The 18,211-nt window shown below is 44.0% G+C and overlaps 1 protein-coding gene across 2 annotated transcripts in view; it reads left to right on the plus strand.

The window, feature by feature from the left end:
* LOC148027371 (Vps51/Vps67 family (components of vesicular transport) protein) overlaps positions 1-17,707 on the plus strand; it is a 57,465-nt gene extending 39,758 nt beyond the window's left edge. For both annotated transcript variants that reach the window (XM_087691943.1, XM_087691944.1), the window contains exons 10-20: positions 15-91; positions 10,760-10,833; positions 10,940-11,006; positions 11,083-11,216; positions 11,568-11,840; positions 13,412-13,528; positions 16,360-16,431; positions 16,505-16,555; positions 16,643-16,876; positions 16,962-17,138; positions 17,222-17,707. In XM_087691943.1, coding sequence (XP_087548069.1) covers positions 15-91; positions 10,760-10,833; positions 10,940-11,006; positions 11,083-11,216; positions 11,568-11,840; positions 13,412-13,528; positions 16,360-16,431; positions 16,505-16,555; positions 16,643-16,876; positions 16,962-17,138; positions 17,222-17,338 — 1,393 coding nt within the window. In that variant the 3' untranslated portion in view covers positions 17,339-17,707. The remainder of the gene's footprint in view (positions 1-14; positions 92-10,759; positions 10,834-10,939; positions 11,007-11,082; positions 11,217-11,567; positions 11,841-13,411; positions 13,529-16,359; positions 16,432-16,504; positions 16,556-16,642; positions 16,877-16,961; positions 17,139-17,221) is intronic.
* Positions 17,708-18,211: the final 504 nt, after the last annotated feature.

Raw genomic sequence — 18,211 nt, forward strand, 5'->3', positions numbered from 1 at the left:
GTCTGGAAGTGCAGATATCTTGCACGTGTTCAGAAGTCATTACAACCTGATGTTGGAGACCCTTCCGCTTCTGAACTTGTAACTGCCCTTAGTATGTTGCCAAACTTTGATGCCATGATATAGTTTATCTCTTTGATATTAATAGTCAATTGCGTGGATGTCAAGGTTAGTTATTTGAATCCAGGAAGCTTTGAACAACGAATTTGTACTGGTAAACTCCTAGATGTGGTGGAGCTCTGATGTAGGAGTATGCTAGCCCTATTTTAAGTAGGTGATATAGCTTCTGCATTCAACAAGTTTGTTCAAAATCCAAATTTTCCACTGAAGTCTGTTTGCTGCACTAGGCAATTCCATATAGTTCATTAGTAGTGCACTGTAAGCCATAGCTAGACAAAGCCTGCAAGTCCTGGCTAGACAAAGCCCATCTTCACTATATTGGACATATATTGTGCCTCTTATAACCTCAGACACAGGCCACAGGTGTCATCAGGGACTGTCAAGAGTGAGCCTACACTGTACATCAGAGACTCTTGAGAGCAAAAGAGCAGGCATATTATAGTTGATCTAAGGCTCCTACCGATGCGCCCCTGCTCCCTCGCCCCCCATATCAAGTCAGCATGCCCCCGCCATTGTCCCGTGGCCTGCACCTCTGTCCCGCTATTCCCCCGCCTTCTGCGCCGCCTCTCCCCCGTCTCCACCCAGCACGACCCCCCCAGCGACCCGTCCACCTCTGCTCGATGCCACGCCATCTGCTCCCCTGCACGCCTCGCCTCCCCTGCCTCACCCACATCACTTGATCTCCCCAGCCTGGAAAACACTTCCCCCGGGCAATGGAAACCTCGGGTCAGATGCCGGTGCATTCTACAAGTGCTCCCCAGTCAAACACCTTGCGCGTCGTCCTCTCTGAGAAACAACTCTTAGCCGTCCATGTGCCACAGAGTTGGAGCTTAAAGAAATAACGATCTTTGGTCAGGTAGTAGGACACTCTCCTTCTAGGGCTAGCTTTGGGATTGGTTTCACTCCACGTTGTGCATTGGCACAACACAGATAGTGGAGCCGGTTTTAATGGGTCAAGGGATCTTCATGGTACAACTCACCTTAGTAGACGCAGCATGTGAGCTACTTGCTAGCTCACCCTATGCCTCCACGAGGGGGGTCATCCATATGGTTCCCTGGTACAATGGCTTCACAGTGGAGGCATTCGCACTCCACAACAATTTTCTTTGACACCTGGTCAACCTACTCTTTCCCGGACTGGCAATAGAGTATCGCCAGCTTGTGGAAGACTTTGGACAGCTCTTCGGCACTGTCCTTCTCGCCTCTTTCACAGATGCAGTGACAGCCACAGGAGTCCCAAAGGTACAAGTGGCAGTGAAAGAGACCAAGAATATACGACAGTTCCTCGAGATTGAGGCATGCGGACACTCCTTTAAGCAACAGGTCATTGTGACTAGGTAGCCAGGGCAGTGCCTGCGGTGCCATGACTTTGGACACCAGGCAGCAGAGTGCATGCGCTTCAAAGCTAGGGCGGCTTCACCGACAGGCCCACAGGTGGACGCAGACGGTTTTACATGAGTACAGAGACGACAGAGAGGGAGACGGCAAGGGGGGCCACACGGCAGAGCACCACGCGGGCCCCCCCTCCTCGCCCTACTCGACAAGACCACAGGGCTACAAATCCACCCCCCACAAAGGCGTCACAGGCCACCTCACCCGAGGGCTCATACCCCCTCGTCCCCCCTCCCCCCCCTACACGGCTCCCTTCCCCGACCCTAGTCCACACCCCCCCTTCCCCAGAGCTACCGGGCCCCCCCCATACTCGCGGTGTGCCTCTGATCACCCCACCATCCCTCGATCCTCCCTCTCCCCACCATCACCCCCGTTGACCAGTCCCCCCTGATCTCCACCAGCACAGGTGACCCTCCCCCCTCCCATTTCCCCCTGTCCCACAGGAGGTGAGGAGGCCCATACATTGACATCCTCTACCCACCGGTAATCTAGGCCCCCCTCCCCCTCCCCACACAGCCACTAGTTCATCCGTCCATGCCGCCCGTCACACTTTCCCAAGACAGGCGCAGTTGCTACCACAAGAGTTTTTTCGTAGTGGGCTGTGGTTTTACCTGAGAGTAGCAGAGCGCGGAGTATTCCCACTACCCTTGGAGGTGGGAATCTTCGTGGTACACAAGTCTAGGAGCGGCAAGGTGAGGAGATTGGATGATGTCTCAGATAGAGAAGGAGGTGAAGAGCCAGGTCGCAGACCACATCTCCCAGTGGATGGGAGAAGGTGGATTGGTACTTTTCTCCCAGCAGTGGCCAAGTTGCATGATGGACATTAACTGGTGGGTTGGGGCTGAGGTCCTTCATCTGAGCATTATCTTTTGAGCCCCCCTGCAGTGGAGAGCACTGATGGATGTGATCGAGTGGCCCGTGGGACATGCAGCTTGTTTCTACCAGTGTACGGAGTCTCGCCTCTCAGCCTGGTTGATAGATGCCTTGGTAGTACCACCAGGTGCATCCATCACCCCCATGGTCCGCCCGAGGGCTACCATGGGGGAATGGAGTTCACCATCTAGGCCAGCAGCGAAGCGTATACGCATGGCTATTAGTTCCTCTTCTTCGTCAGCAGCTTCCACACCAAACAGATGTTTGTTCGGTAAGTCACACGTCTCCCTATGAGTTTACACCTTGGATCCTAGAATGGAAAAAGCCTCGACTATAGTGGGGCATGTGGTTCTAGTAAGTTGATTGTTCGGCAGGAGTTGCAGCCTGCCCTTGTTGGACCGATCGACATACTACTTCTATAGGAGCACAAGCTCACTCCTACCTAGGCCCAATGCGTAGGGAAGGTACTCCTGGGTAGTTCAGAGACTTACTGGGAGCACGCCATCAGTGCCCACGAAAGGATTGGAGGTGTATGCACCTCTATTGGCCCGAGTCTCACCGCTTGTATACGACACCAAGGGACGATAGTGGCAGGGAGGGTTGTATGGATCAGATTGGATATTGGGGACTCATGCCTTGGAGTCCTCAATGTCTATGCCCCTACTGAGGTTAGGGCATGCAGCAGGTTGTGGGTGGAGATCGCGGCAGGACTCCCAGAGGTGGACTTGTGGATTATTGGAGGAGATTTCAACAAACTCGAGGCTTTAGAGGATCAGCAGGGCAAAGACAAAACTACCAGAGCATGATTGGGGAGGAGTAGGAGGCATGGGAGGTCTTTCTACTGGCAGTAGGAGCACGCGATGCTTGGAGAGACCATGCCTTCCACAGGAGAGAGAGGTTGGTGGACTTCTCTTGGGGATACAGGCGGCTAGGTGGAGTTTTGTTGGAGCGGTTGGACAGGTTCTATGTGGGTGAGTGGGGATGCTCTCATGGAGGCTAGGTTGGGTAGTTGGTGGGCACCACGTTGTCCAATCATTTCCTAGTTGACCTGACACTTGATCCCCCAGCATTTGCCCTAGGCACACGATCCTGTCGGACCCTTGACTCGATCTATAGGAGGGAGGACGTGAAGAGACAGATTGAGCAGATTTGGGCTTGGGAGTGGGGCAGGAGGGATCGGATCATAGAGAAGGTTGCAGAGGTCCTAGCCGAGTCGAGGTTTTCTATATAGCTACAAGGTGAGGATCAATTAGTGAAACTTATTTGGGCTTCTTACAGATCCAGAGTCTAGCCAGTGGGGCATCCACTGCGGTTTCAAATGGGTGAGCAAGGGATAGATTGTCCGTCACCTTGGTTTCCAAGTGGACCTCGACATTACCCAGCCCAACAGTTTCTCCCAGCCACCTCTCCTTGGTGGACAAGACCCTAGTAGTCAACCATGTCCTCTTAGTGATAGTCTGGTACATTGCTTCATGCTTGTGCTTCTTCTCATCCTGTGTGGCGCAACTTTGTCACCTCATGTGGAATTTTCTTTGGGCTAGCTTGGATGGGTCTAGGGACTCTTGGGCCAAGGTGGCTTACGCGACTGTTATTCAGCATGGCTTTTAGGAGGGATGGGGTCATCTATGTAGAGTACTAGAGTTTGGCCCTCATGGGCAAGCTGGTGGTTCTTGGGCTCATGCTAAGGAAACATGGAAGGTCCTATTGTTGCTAGAGGGCCGTCAGGAGCGCAAGCCAGAGCTCAGCAAGGAGTGGAGGCCATCCTTGAGATGGATCTTCACATCAACACAAATCACCCCACTTAGATCCTTCTTCTTACACAATTTGCTACGTGTGTGATAGGGTCTACATAAGACCCTGATTCAAAGGCCTCCAGCTTGTTAGGATGAGATAGACCATTAGCTCTTGGTTTGGAAACCCTAGGTTCGAGATCGTGATAGGATCCAAATCGGCGAGTACCCCCATGTCCAATGGGTCAGGTGGCCTTGCCGGTTAGAGTGTGGAGGGCGGTGTATACATTGATTGACTAGAAGATCTTATAGCAAGCATTTGGTTGCCAACATGGAGTTGAGATTAGGAGAAGGAAGATTGAGGCACTAATCCCATAAGACTAGTTGGACCCTCCTATTTGGGAGCCGGTGTTGCTTGGTGAGCTGTGGGTGGCTAGGTTCTCGCCAATCTGCATCCTCTTACAAGTAGGAGGTAGAGTGGGTGGTGCCTCCATGAGGTTTTGTTCACGGTTCAAACTAGTAGAAGGCTAGCCCTCAATAGAGGTCAACATGAGAAGGAGCTACCAGCTTTACTTTAGAGGAGGATCTGTGTCATTGGACTCTAGGGGAGAACGTGGCTGTTGGACCCCTACATGCCCTGAAGTGAGTTCTTGGAAAGGTGCCTAAGGATTTGGGAGAGCCAGCCCCTTGACAAGGTGGAGTGGGACCCTAGAGTGTGGCTTTGGCGAGCCACGGTAGTTGCCAAGAAGCCTCGGGGCTTCTTGGCCTACACAGCTAGGATCGGCAAGCACGTTTTGATGCAAGAGGACACGGATTGGGCACTGGGCCAAACACAACATCATAGAGGCTTTCCATCAAACCTTCTAGCAACACTTGTGGGATAGCTGGAGGCTGTGGAGGGTGTCTTATTTCTTGTGGTTATTGGCACATGGAGGCTTGGCAATTGAGAGTTGGCTAGCTCAAATGTAGTAGGATGGAGTCTACAAGTGTTATTCACTACTGTGCTTGGAAAACCCAAGGCATTGCCTTTGGTCTTGTGAAGCAGCGTAGTTGGTATGTAGAGGAGCATGCTGCATTCTTCATTGTGTGGCACCTAGCTTGGGCTTTATATCCTAGGGGGCTGTTGTCTAGTGTCAGTAGGCAGTTAGCTAGGATCACCACTTACTATATAAGGCAAAGATGCATGATACCATTCTTCCCATCAAGGCAAGTGCCTATGTTGTGGTCGGTTTAGAGGCATTACCCATGTGGTAGGTACTAGATCCGACAACTGAGTGGTCAGAGGTATGGGAGATTATTGGGAGTCTCACAATTTGGCACATATGAAAGGCACGCTATCAATTGACTACGGGCCTTATAAGACTTTAGCAGAGCTCTGGACCTCGATCATCCACTCCCTCCATGGCTGTTGGGATTAGGTGCAAGGTAACTCTCAAGCTCGTAGGGAGTTGTGACACCACTTCTTACATACATGGGGTGGCCATGATTTGTTCTTAACGATGCAGGCAGGCAACCCTGAGTGGCACTGCTCTCCTTCTTCATGCCTTCTATCCTCATTCCCCCTAGACTGCCCTTGCCTTGAGAGGCTTGTATATATGATCCCAACTTGACCTTGTATCAACTCTAGCCCGGCTGCTAAACTCATGTACTTCATTTTAAAGTCTTTTGAGTAATATAATTAGCCACCTTTTTCTTAAAAAAATAAGAATATTGCTTCCTCTTACCATTGGACAGTGGAAGGAGAAATAAGCAACCCCTTTCTCCCCAAGATGTTGATGTCAATGGGAGAAGGAGAAGCACCCAAAGAAGAAGAGTAAGATGCATGTTGAGCTGAAAACCTGTGAAATGAATGGCCTCCTAGGTCCCCTCAAGGAAGGCAGGAACTCAACCGTGGGATGAGAAGAGTCCGTGCTAGTCCAAATTTTGAAGCCCCATCAAAAAGAGCAACCAAGATAAGGAGTACTGACAGCTTCACTCTAATCGAACAAGTACTTGAGAGAGAGAGAGAGAGAGAGAGAGAGAGCGTTGTTGTTGCTGCTGCAACAATCAATAGCCAACAAGAGCCCCTCCAAGAGTTGGTGACATACCTCAAAGAGATTATAGTAGTAAGTGACAGTAGTTTGAGGGTTGTTTCAGCCAAGCAACATCATATTCAGGGTATTCCATCAATGGAGACGGTTTTCATGGCTGTGTAGACAAGGTAGCGGTTGATTTCTTCCATTTTCTCATGGTGGAAGTCTGATTTTTCTCTCTCTTCAGTAGTCTTTCTCATCCTCCAACCTATACTTATCTTTCCTCAACAATTTTCAACAAAATCAGCCATTGGACGTGGAGATTTTTACTAATCTTTGTTGTTTGTAAGTCCTAATTGAGAACAAAAGTTAGGGTTTGGCTGTCACCTCGAGAAGCGTGCTTAGAAATTGAAGACCTAGAGACTTGAATTTTAGTCACTGAAATCAAGGTAATTTCAAGAGATTCAAGCGGCCATCCATCCTACAAATGTTTGGGCTGAATTTGTCAACCAACGAGCACAATTGAAGGCCAATCGTTGAGCAAACCAAAGTGCCAAATTGGTTTGAAGACTTGTTGGTCATTTATGACAACAAGAGGTAATTGGAGAGAAGGAGATTTAGGGAATCTCATTGTATTCCATCCAAATTGCAATTCGAGATAAATAAATATTACAAGGGGTGTCAGTTTTGGGGCCAATAGGCTGTCCATTGCCCAAGATTAAGTGATAACGTTTGCATTTTCAGTTTATATGAATTTAATGTTTGTTGTAGTTGCTAATTAATCAGGTCATTACTACCCTCTTTGAGAAGGAAGGCTAGTTTCATGGTCGCATTTCTAGAAACACCATCATTTCCCTTGACTTGGTGGATGCGAGGCACTTAATTGAAGGTCAAAAATTGTGTTTAGCTGAGCATCTACGGCAAGTGTATCTTCCTACAATGAGATGGGATCAACTAGAGATGATGCATCTCATTTTGAAAATGAAAAATGGAATGCCTAATCTTGGAATAGGCTTACAACATGGTAGCAAGGAGAGAATGTGGTTATTAACCAAGAAGTGGGTCCTTCTAGGCCACTAGATACTAATTTGACATCTTGATTGAGAGATTTTTGGAATTCTCTCAATTGGCATCGTTGTTCAATTGGCCAAAGATTCTCAATTCGAGAGATTTTTTAATTCTCCCAAAAGGATGGAAGGGCAAGAAAACAATGTCATCTTCAAAGGTATTTGGGTAGCAAGAATCTCCCAAAGGACAACCATCATAGCCTAAAGATGCACCAAATATTGATGATGAGCAAAATCAAACGGTACAAGTAGGATTGGTGATGAGCAAATGCCAAGCCATCTTGATAGTGCCAATCCAATGGGTTTTGGATAATTGAGCATGCACGCAAATCTAGGGCAACTAGGATTCTTTGGTGGTGGCACCATTTTTAATGCTCTGGTGGGTCAGGGATCGCATATAGAGATGTATGGTACAACTCCTTATGGTATGCAGCAACCCATGTATGGTATGCAAGGCCGAATGTATCCTAGTATGGCTAGTAATATGCATAATTTCATGTATGGCAGCATTGGCATGATGCCTAGGGCACAAAGTGGTATGTACAATATAGCATCTGCACCCCCTTATGCTTATGGGGCTCAAGGAGTGAGTGTTGGTTATGCAAATGCTTCATATGGTGCTGGCCATGATGCAAATACAGCAAATGTACCGCTTTTGTAGTAGTTGGTGCATGATAACTTGACTCCCAAAGGGGCAGCAAAAGACTATGATGAGGGTGGAAAAGGGGTGAAGTTTGAGTCCTTTAGTGGAGCACAAGATAAATTGAATTTAGTAGTTTGATGCAACCTATCTGGGAGGCAACTTCACCGAATCCTCCAAGATTCGGAAGGAAGTCACTTCTCTTTAAGGGGAATGCATTGTAGTAGTGGTGGTCCATGCTCTTAATGCAAGGTAGAGCACCATCAACATGGATACAATTCAAGCAAATGTTTGCTTTGAATTGATTAACTAGCACATTTGATGTGGACATGATAAAAGCTTGGAATAAGCTAGATGCAACGCAATGGAAGAATTTGAAGCAGCATAATAAGAAGTTTTGGGATGCCTTGCTACTAGTCACTTCCTATCATTTATTTCCTCTTCATGAGCAAGTGGAAAAGTATGTATGTGGGTTGCCTAAAGGAATTAGGGATTTTTGCATCAAATCTACTATGTCTAGTATATCTTACCTCATAAAATTAGCTGCTATAGCTGTTATATTGGTGTGTGGGAAAGATTTGGGCTTCCAAGATGGTAGTGAGAAGCCGAATAAGAAATTTTCAAATGTTAAGAAAAGGGTCAGATTTGAAAATCAGCAGGCCGAAAAGAGGCCAAAACAACAATGAAAGGGCTAGAAAATAGATGCACAATGAAGGGCGACAAATAAATGTTTTGTTTGTGGACAAGAGGATCACATGGCTAAGGACTGTCTTAATATGCAGAAAGCTGGAAAATCAGAAAATCAGGGAAATCCCAAGGCAAAGAACATTGGTTTGGTGCCAAATGTTGTTAGTGATTAGCCCAATGATGATGCTACCAAGTTATACATAGCATGGGGGAAAATCAGAGATCAGCATGTGTTAATCTTCTTTGATAATGGGTCACAAGCCAACTCAATCTCCAAAGATGGCAGCTCATCTAGGCATCTAAAAGGATGAGATGAGACCCATGGGAGAAGTTGGTATGGCATGTAAGGGGCATGTAAGGGCCGTACGAAACCTATCACATTACTCATCGGAAAGCTTCACTTGCAATTTCAAGGATATGTGAACAACGAAGAGTTTTTCATTGCATCACTTGAGGGTTGTGATGTTTTTCTTGGTATACGTTGGTACCATTGTGTGCATGGAGCGATTAATTCGCATGCTAAAGTGATCACTATCTAGTGTAAGATCAAGGCCCATACTTAGGATGTAAAATTGAAAGGGGAATCTATCCTTGTTGTATTGATTGCCACCATTTCTAAAGTAATGAAAATTTACTTTTCAAGGTACTTGGCTTTCACTAAGGATGAGGTTGATAATGAAAATATTGGAAACATGTCAGTTAGAAAAGGATCTCATGTCATTTTTGAAAATGTATTTTGATTGCTTTTATTAGTCATTACTAGGGAAACTATTGTGTGAAAGACCAAAAGATCATGGCAGAGATTCTATCCTTGGAAATAGCCCTCCTAATAAGCCACCCTATAGGGTAAGTGCAGCCCGACAAGAGGAGGAGTCAAGTAGATGAGCTGTTGAAAAAAGGGCCAAGGTAGCATAGCTCATCATCCTTTTGTTGTCCGGTACTTTTGGTACAGAAAAAAAAAGGATCATGCGGTATGTGCATTGAATAAAATCATGATTAAAAAATCGGTTTCCGATACCTCGGATCAATGATGTTATATATAGGTTGCAGGCTGTAGCTATATTCAACCATATTGATTTGAAGAGTGAGTATCATCAAATTAGCATTAGATGTGAGGAGGTGCCTAAAACAGCTTCAGGACATCTTTTGGGTTGTATGAGTTTCTTGTCATGCCTTTTGGACTTACGATTTCTCCTTTCACATTTAATTAGATGATAGATTGTATCTTCAAGGCACATAGGGGATTTGAGGGTCTATTCAAAGATGAGGCAGAGCATAGGCAACACTAAGACATTGTGTTCAATGATTTGCATAAGCACAAGCTAGTTGTGGAGAGCAAACCTAACCAGCAACTGTAACAAACCATTTTCACACACAAAAGTCTTCTATACTAAGAGAAAAACTCAGTATCGACTCCAGCTACTGTCTTGCATGTGCCCCCCTTGCCCTTTTCTCTTGCTTGTAGTGTCCCATATTGCCCTATGCAAGAGTGGGGGAGGTCCATGTCGTTGTGGTGCACATTGGAGAGCAGGTTGAGGCTTTGACACCAATGTAACGCCTGCTAGGATCCATCTTGCACATATTACATGACACAAGCCACACAAGCACATAAACAAACATAAGGAAACGAACATCATGCTCACCTCCTAGCCATAGAGAGCCAATGTGGGCTCAGCGCCGAGCAGGGGAACCATGCAGCAAATGGGCCAAGCCTATACCACGAGCTGGCATCCCATACGACCGTCCCACACCAATACAAGTGTGCAAGCAGAGCCTTCTAGGGTCTGAAGTCTGTTGCATGATAATGTCCACAAATGAGCCCTAGCTTCCTTCTATAGAACCTAGCCATGCGTAAAGTGCCTTGAATACATTCACACTGCATGATGTCCAAGGATGTAACAGTGGCTGTTTTGTATGTCAAGCTTTAGAAAGATTAAAGAATAGACCACTAAAAACATTCTTCTAGGCTACATAGTGGAGCAGAGAAGGTGAAGTTGATAGAATGATGTTTCAGGATAAGGAATGGTGTATGTTTGAGGATCAGTGATGGTGGTTTTTAGTACCAGCATTAGTAATGGCCATGCATTCTCTGCCTTAGGTGTAGATGGCATTCCTGCAGATCATATGCAGGTTAAGATAAAAATGCACTCGTAATTATAGGTGTTGCATAAATTTTGAAATTTTACCTAAAGCTTTCTTTCAGCAAGTATCTTTGCTAATTTGTTTCCTCTATATTGGCAGCAATTCTTTCCACAGACATTGCCCAAATAGATGAAGTTCTACCTGAAGCAGGACTTTCAGCACTTTCTTTGCAGGTGTTGCTATGTTTAAGTGAATTCAGAGCACCTATGGTTACCAGATTGCTGTTTCTTTTTTGTTAGTTAGCCATTATGAGAAAGTGTAATCTGTTCTTGGTGACAGGCAGCTGAGGCAGCTGTAAAGCAACATGTCACACGGAGGTTCAAAGGATTGTTTGACCGCTTAATAGGTTCTCTCAAGTTTGTGTTGAAAAGGAAAAAGAATTCTGATCTTTAAGAACCTCATGTGATCTCGTCTTTCTGCAGATGTTATCTTAGTGGGCAGTTCAGGGGGGAAACTGGTCCCTGGATTAGAGGTTTCAGCCCAAGAAAAGCCATTGGAAGGAGTACTAAAGGGTTCTCAGGATATAATTTTACAGGGTAGCCTGGATGTCCTTGCGGTAAGAGTTGGTGGAAATGTTTTATGATTGACTAGATTCTGTTGTTCGATTAGGGTAGCACCAAGTTGATTATTTTAATCACCATTGTCTCTCAAGTGGAAATTTGCTTCTGAATAAGAGGTTTGAAAATGTAGCCATTGTTGAGATTCCCAAGGTAAGATGCTCTAGAAAGATAATCACTAAGTGGTAATGATCACACCTTTCTATCTTAAATGTGTGTGCGTACTTCCACATAACACTTTTGGAGTATGGGATGCATCAAAATTGTGTTTTGTGTTGCTTATCTGCAGCAATTTTGCTCACTTCTAAAATTTGTATAATGCCATCTGAATGCTTTTAACATTTTTACAGGATCTAAAGGAACTCCTCGATGACAGAATAGAGTTGATGTTGAAGTGGCGAGCACTATATGTGGACTTGGTACAAGCTGGCATTCAGGATCTTTTTGTCTTGCTAAATGACCGGTTTTCAACTCTGTGCACAACTGCATCAGTGAGTAGTTGGAAGCAAGACAGTGTTTCAGAAAAGAGCAGTCACAGAACATCTGGTTCAAGTGGTCTTGTTCTGCTCTTAGCTCGCTTCTCAGTATTTATAGAGCAAACAGCTGTCCCTGTAATTACAGAGGTGCATGATCATAACCATTTACTGTTTCCTTTTATTTCCCTCTGTTTGGTTGGTTGGGTGCACCTGAGTTTAATAATCTGGATTCTGAAGTGAATTTTCCCAAACTCTTAGTTTCTTCTGTGTTGAAAAAGCAATGTGTTGACATGAGAGGTCTTAGGCATAGTAGAGTTTTGAATGTTTGTTGATGACATATCTCAACATTGGAAGTAGCTATGCTTGTTAATCTCTGCATGTGAGCCTCTTCTGCATGGTGGACTACATTTAAGATAAAACTTAAGTGCAGTAGACACTGTAGGCCATTACTCATCTCGAGTGTTGACCATCATTTGGCCTATTGGAGGACAGTCAATTCACTTGATGCCATGTGTGCTCATCATTGTGGAAGAGGTGGTGTGATTTTATGCTTTTTGAGTTTTTGCTTCAATGTGTTCCTATGGTTGGGTGCTTTTTTTACATGGTTCCAGCACCTTGGTTTTAAGTCTCTATGCTACCTCTACCTTTCTCTCAAGGAGCTGCTCTCTTTTTGCTGTTTTACCAGTTGTGATAGCTCCTAATAAATTTGATTATTCTAGTCTTGAGTGTCTTTAGCAAAGAAGAAAAGCATCAGGAATACGAGTGTTTATGACATTTGTTATTCTAGCTTCCAAATGTCCCTCCAGCAATTTGAATTGTGCTGCTCCACTTCACCTCTTTGCTTGAGACTATTTTTCCCTATTAAAAAGGCCTCCCCTTCTATAGGAAGTGCACAACATCCAAAGATTGCCCTGAAGCTGGTCTCAACCATCTCCACCATCATCCTCCACCTCTTTATTATCAAATTTCTAAATTCTGTTTCCCTTTTCCTCTTATTGCTGTTTTTCAGAATAGACTTGTAATGTCAATTTTTGGCCCTGCCTAGAAGCATTCTGATTTCTCTCCTTTAGGCTTTCAGTATGGGATTGTGAAGGAAGCCATCAATGTGTGCTCTTCAACCATGAAGAAAGGCTGAATTTTGCTCTTCTTCTCAAATTGTGAAGAATTAATTGATTTGTTTGCATAGTAATTGTGTACATGCCACCATGTATGCATTTGTAGATTTCAGCATGATTTGTCTCGGATTGAACTTAGCCATATGGGTCCTTTGGAAAAGGAGGGAGCACGGGGGGTTTGCTATCTTCAATCCTCGAATTGTCTCAAAGTCTTTCATGATTTATGTAGAGACAATTATTTTTCTTCAAATGTTTTGTCAAGGAAATAAGTAATTATTTTAATTGCTAAGCATACTATGTGGACAGGGTGCTTACAAGAGGAGTTGCAGAACCTCTGCTTTGTTTTCTACAGAGATTGTACCAATAGATTGATTTTAGGCACCCATAGAGGACTGTTAGCTTGAGACCTCTATATTTGTTATTTAATAGAGGAACTGCCCCTAACATGTTGAACCACTTCTAATATGAAATAATCAGCAGCTTGCATGTTTTGAAGTTGGGTCCCTAGTAGATGCAAGTAGGAGGTAATCAAGCTATCATACAACAGCCAATTACTACCTCAAAGGTTTGTTCCATGCCACTTTGTATCTTTTGGTTTTGCAGGAAATAGCTAGCTCATTTACCGGAGGTGGAGCAAGGAGCTTTGAGGATAGACCTGCATTTGTACCTGCAGAAATATGTAGATTATTTCGGGCAACAGGAGAACGTCTGCTTCATCATGTAAGTTATCTTTCAAGCATAGATGCTGACTGGTATGACTCTATTTTTAGTTAATAAGTTTTGATGAGAATACATGAAGGGGCTTGATTTGCTGGAAACTTCTGATTTGGGTCCTTTTAGAAGCCTTACATGTTGCTTCAGTTGTGTCAGGGTGAAGATATGTTGGGGTTTGCGTTGAGAAAACACAAAATGTATGAACATGACTAAAACAATAACTCAGACAAAATTGCAGAAACAAAAACAAAGAGGAAAGATAATTCTGAAGTAAATGAATGAAAGTGTGTATAGAATGCTTAAAGGTAGAGCTGTCCAACAGCGGATGATTCTCGTTGGAGCGAGCTGAGGGGGTATTTGGAGTGTGATGTCTATTGGAGACAGATCCGGAGTGCTGTAATAATAGGATGGTAGCAATATGACCTGGCTGGACCAAAATAACAGCAGTTCCAGCACCAAATCTGATTAGTGCAGGAAGTGGGAAGGCCAGGACAGGGGCTGCAGCTAACGTGGAGTTCTGTCAAGAGCAGTGCAGGATGGACAGCAGTGTGTCGCCTGGACAAGAAAAGCTGGTCTGAATGAGGGGCAGGATGTTTATGTCCGCAGATAACAGAAAAACACAACCATGGGAATCCTCCAGAGGGCTGGTATCAGGGCACCTAGTTGTAGAGGTGGGAGCAGTTGCTGGAGAGGCTAGAGAGGCACATGTTGTTGAGCGTTGGTGGCTTGACCACAATGGGGATGCCAAGTGACTAAGCACACCACCTATTTATAGATGAGGAACCAACCAAACTGTGGGAGTTTGCTTATGGGACACACAAACTCTTTTAAGCATTAAATTTTGAGTTTTGGGCTGTTTAAATGAGCTAATTAAGGTTTAATGAGAAATGATTCTTTTTTAACTTAATACTCTCTTAGGCCCAAAAAGAAAGGGATTGTAAGCACAGCTCACCTGTGTATACCCTGAGGTGTCCCACCCGAAATCAACCAAGGCTACGCTGGTAGAAGAGCAATTCTCCAAGTAAGATGGAACCACAAAGGAACGGTGAGCAATCTATGTTTTTGACTCAAGAAGAGTCGATGCAAGCTTGCATGTTAGCCCTAAATTGAAATTCAAAACCCAACATGTAAGTATATAACAAAATCAGAATGTACATACCAATGTTTCATAGTGAGGTGCTTGTGTGCTAAATAAGATAAAGGTAAAGAAGAGCTAAAAGGAATAAGTAACAAAGTAATGGAATGTGTCGATGCAACAAAAGTTAAATGAGGAGAAATCCTAAAAACAAAGTAGCCCAAGGACAAAGTAGCCTACAACTCGTTAGCCTGATAAACTAAGAGTACGTAGGAATGCACATGAACCCGGAGTACCCTAAGGGAGCTAGAAGATGCTAGCCTAAGGGTGTGGCCACCATTGCGCATGTCTATCAACAAGTGTCTACCAATGAAACTCGTGGTGAGGTAGAGAAGTGGTCCTAAGTGGGGGTGCATTTGGAGACTCCCAAGCACATACTAGCTACTCTAATGCTATGTACTTGTGTATGGCAACCTCATTCCCAATGACAAAGCAGAAGATTATTAAGAAAGACAATCTATGAAGTTTGAGACCTTCAAAGGTACGCATGACATTAGAAAACTTTGACTTTTGTCCAACAGTTTGACATAGCTTATTCAAGTGGAAACTATATTGAGTGGTCCAAGGTATGTAAGACATTTATTTTCCTCGAAGGAAATGCTAACAATGGGGGATAAATTTTTGGTTCATGGAAAAGCACCAAAAGGTTGGGTATTCTTCAACTAGGAGTTTTGCAGCATATGGCTCACTTGCACCTTTGAGGTGGACATGAAGATTGCATGGGATCAATTGAGAGCATCCAATCTGAAAGCCTTGTGGGGGCACAACAAAAATTTTTAGGAGGCCTTACTACTTGTAAGCGCTTACAAGGAAGGAAGTTACCGTGGAAAAACAAATACAGAACTATGGTTGATGGGTTTCTTCATGAAACAGTTGTTAGCTTTAAGGCCAATAAACCGCAAATTGAAAAGAAACCTTCCAAGCCTACTAATGGTGGTAAGAGTTCTAAATTTGTATTGAACAAGTAGCATGGATGGAATGGAAGCAAATCTAAGACATAGGAGCAAAGGAATACTTTTGAGGGCTGCCAACAAGTGTTTCAACTATAAACAGGACAATCAATTAGCACACAACTGTCTGAAAAAGAAAAGGGCAATTCATGGAAAAGATGAGTTCAAAAAGGCAAGAAGATAAAAACATATGTTGGTTTGGTGCCAAATATGGTGAGTGAGAAGCCTAACTCCTATAGAGTTGTGCATGGCTTGGTGCAAAGTGAGAGATCAGACAACTTTGATCTTCTTTGACCCAAGTGCATGGATGAACTTCATATCTATAGAGTTTGGAAGTAGATTGGGCATCCATTTAGAGGAGATGGGGCTTGAGAGTGAGGTAGACTTGGCTTGTCTTTGTCATGCAAGGGGTGCCAGACCCTGGGGCCCATCTTTCTTCATATCTAGGTGTTGGAGCATTCTAGCCCCAGTATTTGTCTTGGCTTTTTGTTGTGGAATTTCTATGTTTAAGATCAACTGCTTGCAAATTTAAAAGATCACTGCCCTTTGATTCACCAAAAGCCAGTGTCAGCACCATATATCGTTCCATTACAGGCCACCAATTGGTTGTTCACTCAACCATTGTGTTTATGATGTACTTACTAGTCCCTTGCAAGGCTCTTTTTCTACTTTATATTTTACCATTGGGATTTGTTCTGAGCTGTCCTCTAGAATTTTCAAAGATTGTAACATTGCACCTGTGTTTTTGGCAGTACATAGATATGCAATCCGGAAAACTTTCCATATTAATAAAGAAGAGCATAACAACTCCTAATTGGCTTAAGGTGAGTCTTGATATTCAGGCTATGTATTCATGTTTCTCTTTGTTGATAGCTTAAAGTCATCTATGTTCTGCAGTACAAGGAACCTCGTGAGGTACGAATGTTTGTTGACCTCCTCTTGCAAGAGGTACACCAAGAATCTGAATGCTCAATTTATAGCTCTGTTTTCTTGCTAAGCTTTAAAACATTCTGAGTTGAAAGTGATGCTTGGAAGGTTGAAGGGATGGGCAATGAAGTGAAGCAGGTGCTTGAACCTGGGGCTGTACGAACACATCGTCGATCTGATAGCACAGGAAGTGCGAGCTCTTCCAGGAGTAACCCATTGCGCGAAGATAGAAATAACCGCACAAGCATTTCCCAAAGAGCCAGGAGTCGGCTGCTGGAGAGAGACGTTGCCAAGCTCTTCAAACAGAAAGTTGAGATTTTTACCAAATTAGAGTATACACAGGTTTGTTGTTACATAGCAAGCATATTCTTCTTGATCAAATATTGACATTTTAATTGTGCTTAACACCCAAGATTGTGTGTTGCAGACATCTGTCATCTCAACTGTCGTGAAGATGTGCCTTAAAAGCTTCCAAGAGTATGTTCGTCTTGAAACTTTTAGCAGAAGTGGTTTTCAGCAGATACAGCTTGATACCCAGTACTTGAGAGATCCCTTACGTGATATTGTTGATGATGAAACCATTGTGAACTTCCTGCTTGATGAGGTAAATACAGGCATGTCTTATTTACTGTCCTTAACCAATACCAGGTTGAAGCTTCCAAAGATGACTTTTTTTTTTTTCTATAGGTATGTTCTGCTGCTGCTGAACGCTGTCTTGATGCAATGCCCCTGGAACCAGCTATACTAGATAAACTTATACAAGATAAGAGAGTAAAAAGGACTGAGACTGGTGGACAGTTGTAAGCCTTGCTCATTTCCAAATTATCGCTTGGTCAAGTCATCCAAAGATTAATGGTGATACAAGTCTTTATCATCCTGCAATTGTTGCCCTCCTGCTGTTCATGCCAGAGAAAACCAAGTATAATTCTTTCTGCAAGACTTGAGCGTAGGAGAAGCCAAAGAGTCATAGGCTTTTGTCATGAAGCAACTCCTTTGCCAGGTTTCTAGTTTGAAGCTAATCTCTGGAAAAGTTCGTGAAGGTCAGTTGTTCCACTGGGAAGGTAAATGATTGTAATTCATTTAGGTGAGTGCTACACCTTTGGACAAGCTCATACAGATGTAATTGACTATAGGAGAAAACGTTGAAGTCTAAGGTTTTTTCCAATTGAGTTACATGTCACCAGAGATATAGGATGCAAAATTTTGTATGTGAATTCATGGAGTGTCCAAACATAATATTATATACATATCATAAGAAGGATGTCATGATAGCTCATGAAATATATATGTGGTAAGGTCGGTTTCAGGAACTTCCAGAAAGGACACCACAAATACCTCATGAAATATGTACAGGTAAGAGTAAGGGGGCTCTCACAAATGTCTGGATGGCTGCTGAAGCTAAATTCAGTCTGGGCAGTTTGGAAAGTGAGAAGCTTTATGAATCTTGCCTCTTGCTTTCACATTCCAGACATGGGGACAAAAATCCCCTCTTCTCTCATATCCAGGCAGCCACCTGCATTTTATTGAGCAGTAATATTGTGCACACGTGGAAACTTCAAGCTCACCTACTGATCAATGCCAAGCAGCCACCTGCATTTTATTGAGCAGTAATATTGTGCACACATTTGGAGACTTCAAGCTCACCTACTGAGCATTCAAAGAGCTGATCACAGTAGC

Source organism: Lygodium microphyllum, chromosome 13, assembly GCF_053477565.2.
Source record: "Lygodium microphyllum isolate KBCC chromosome 13, Lygodium_microphyllum_v1.1.10, whole genome shotgun sequence".
In the NCBI taxonomy this organism is placed as follows: domain Eukaryota; kingdom Viridiplantae; phylum Streptophyta; class Polypodiopsida; order Schizaeales; family Lygodiaceae; genus Lygodium; species Lygodium microphyllum.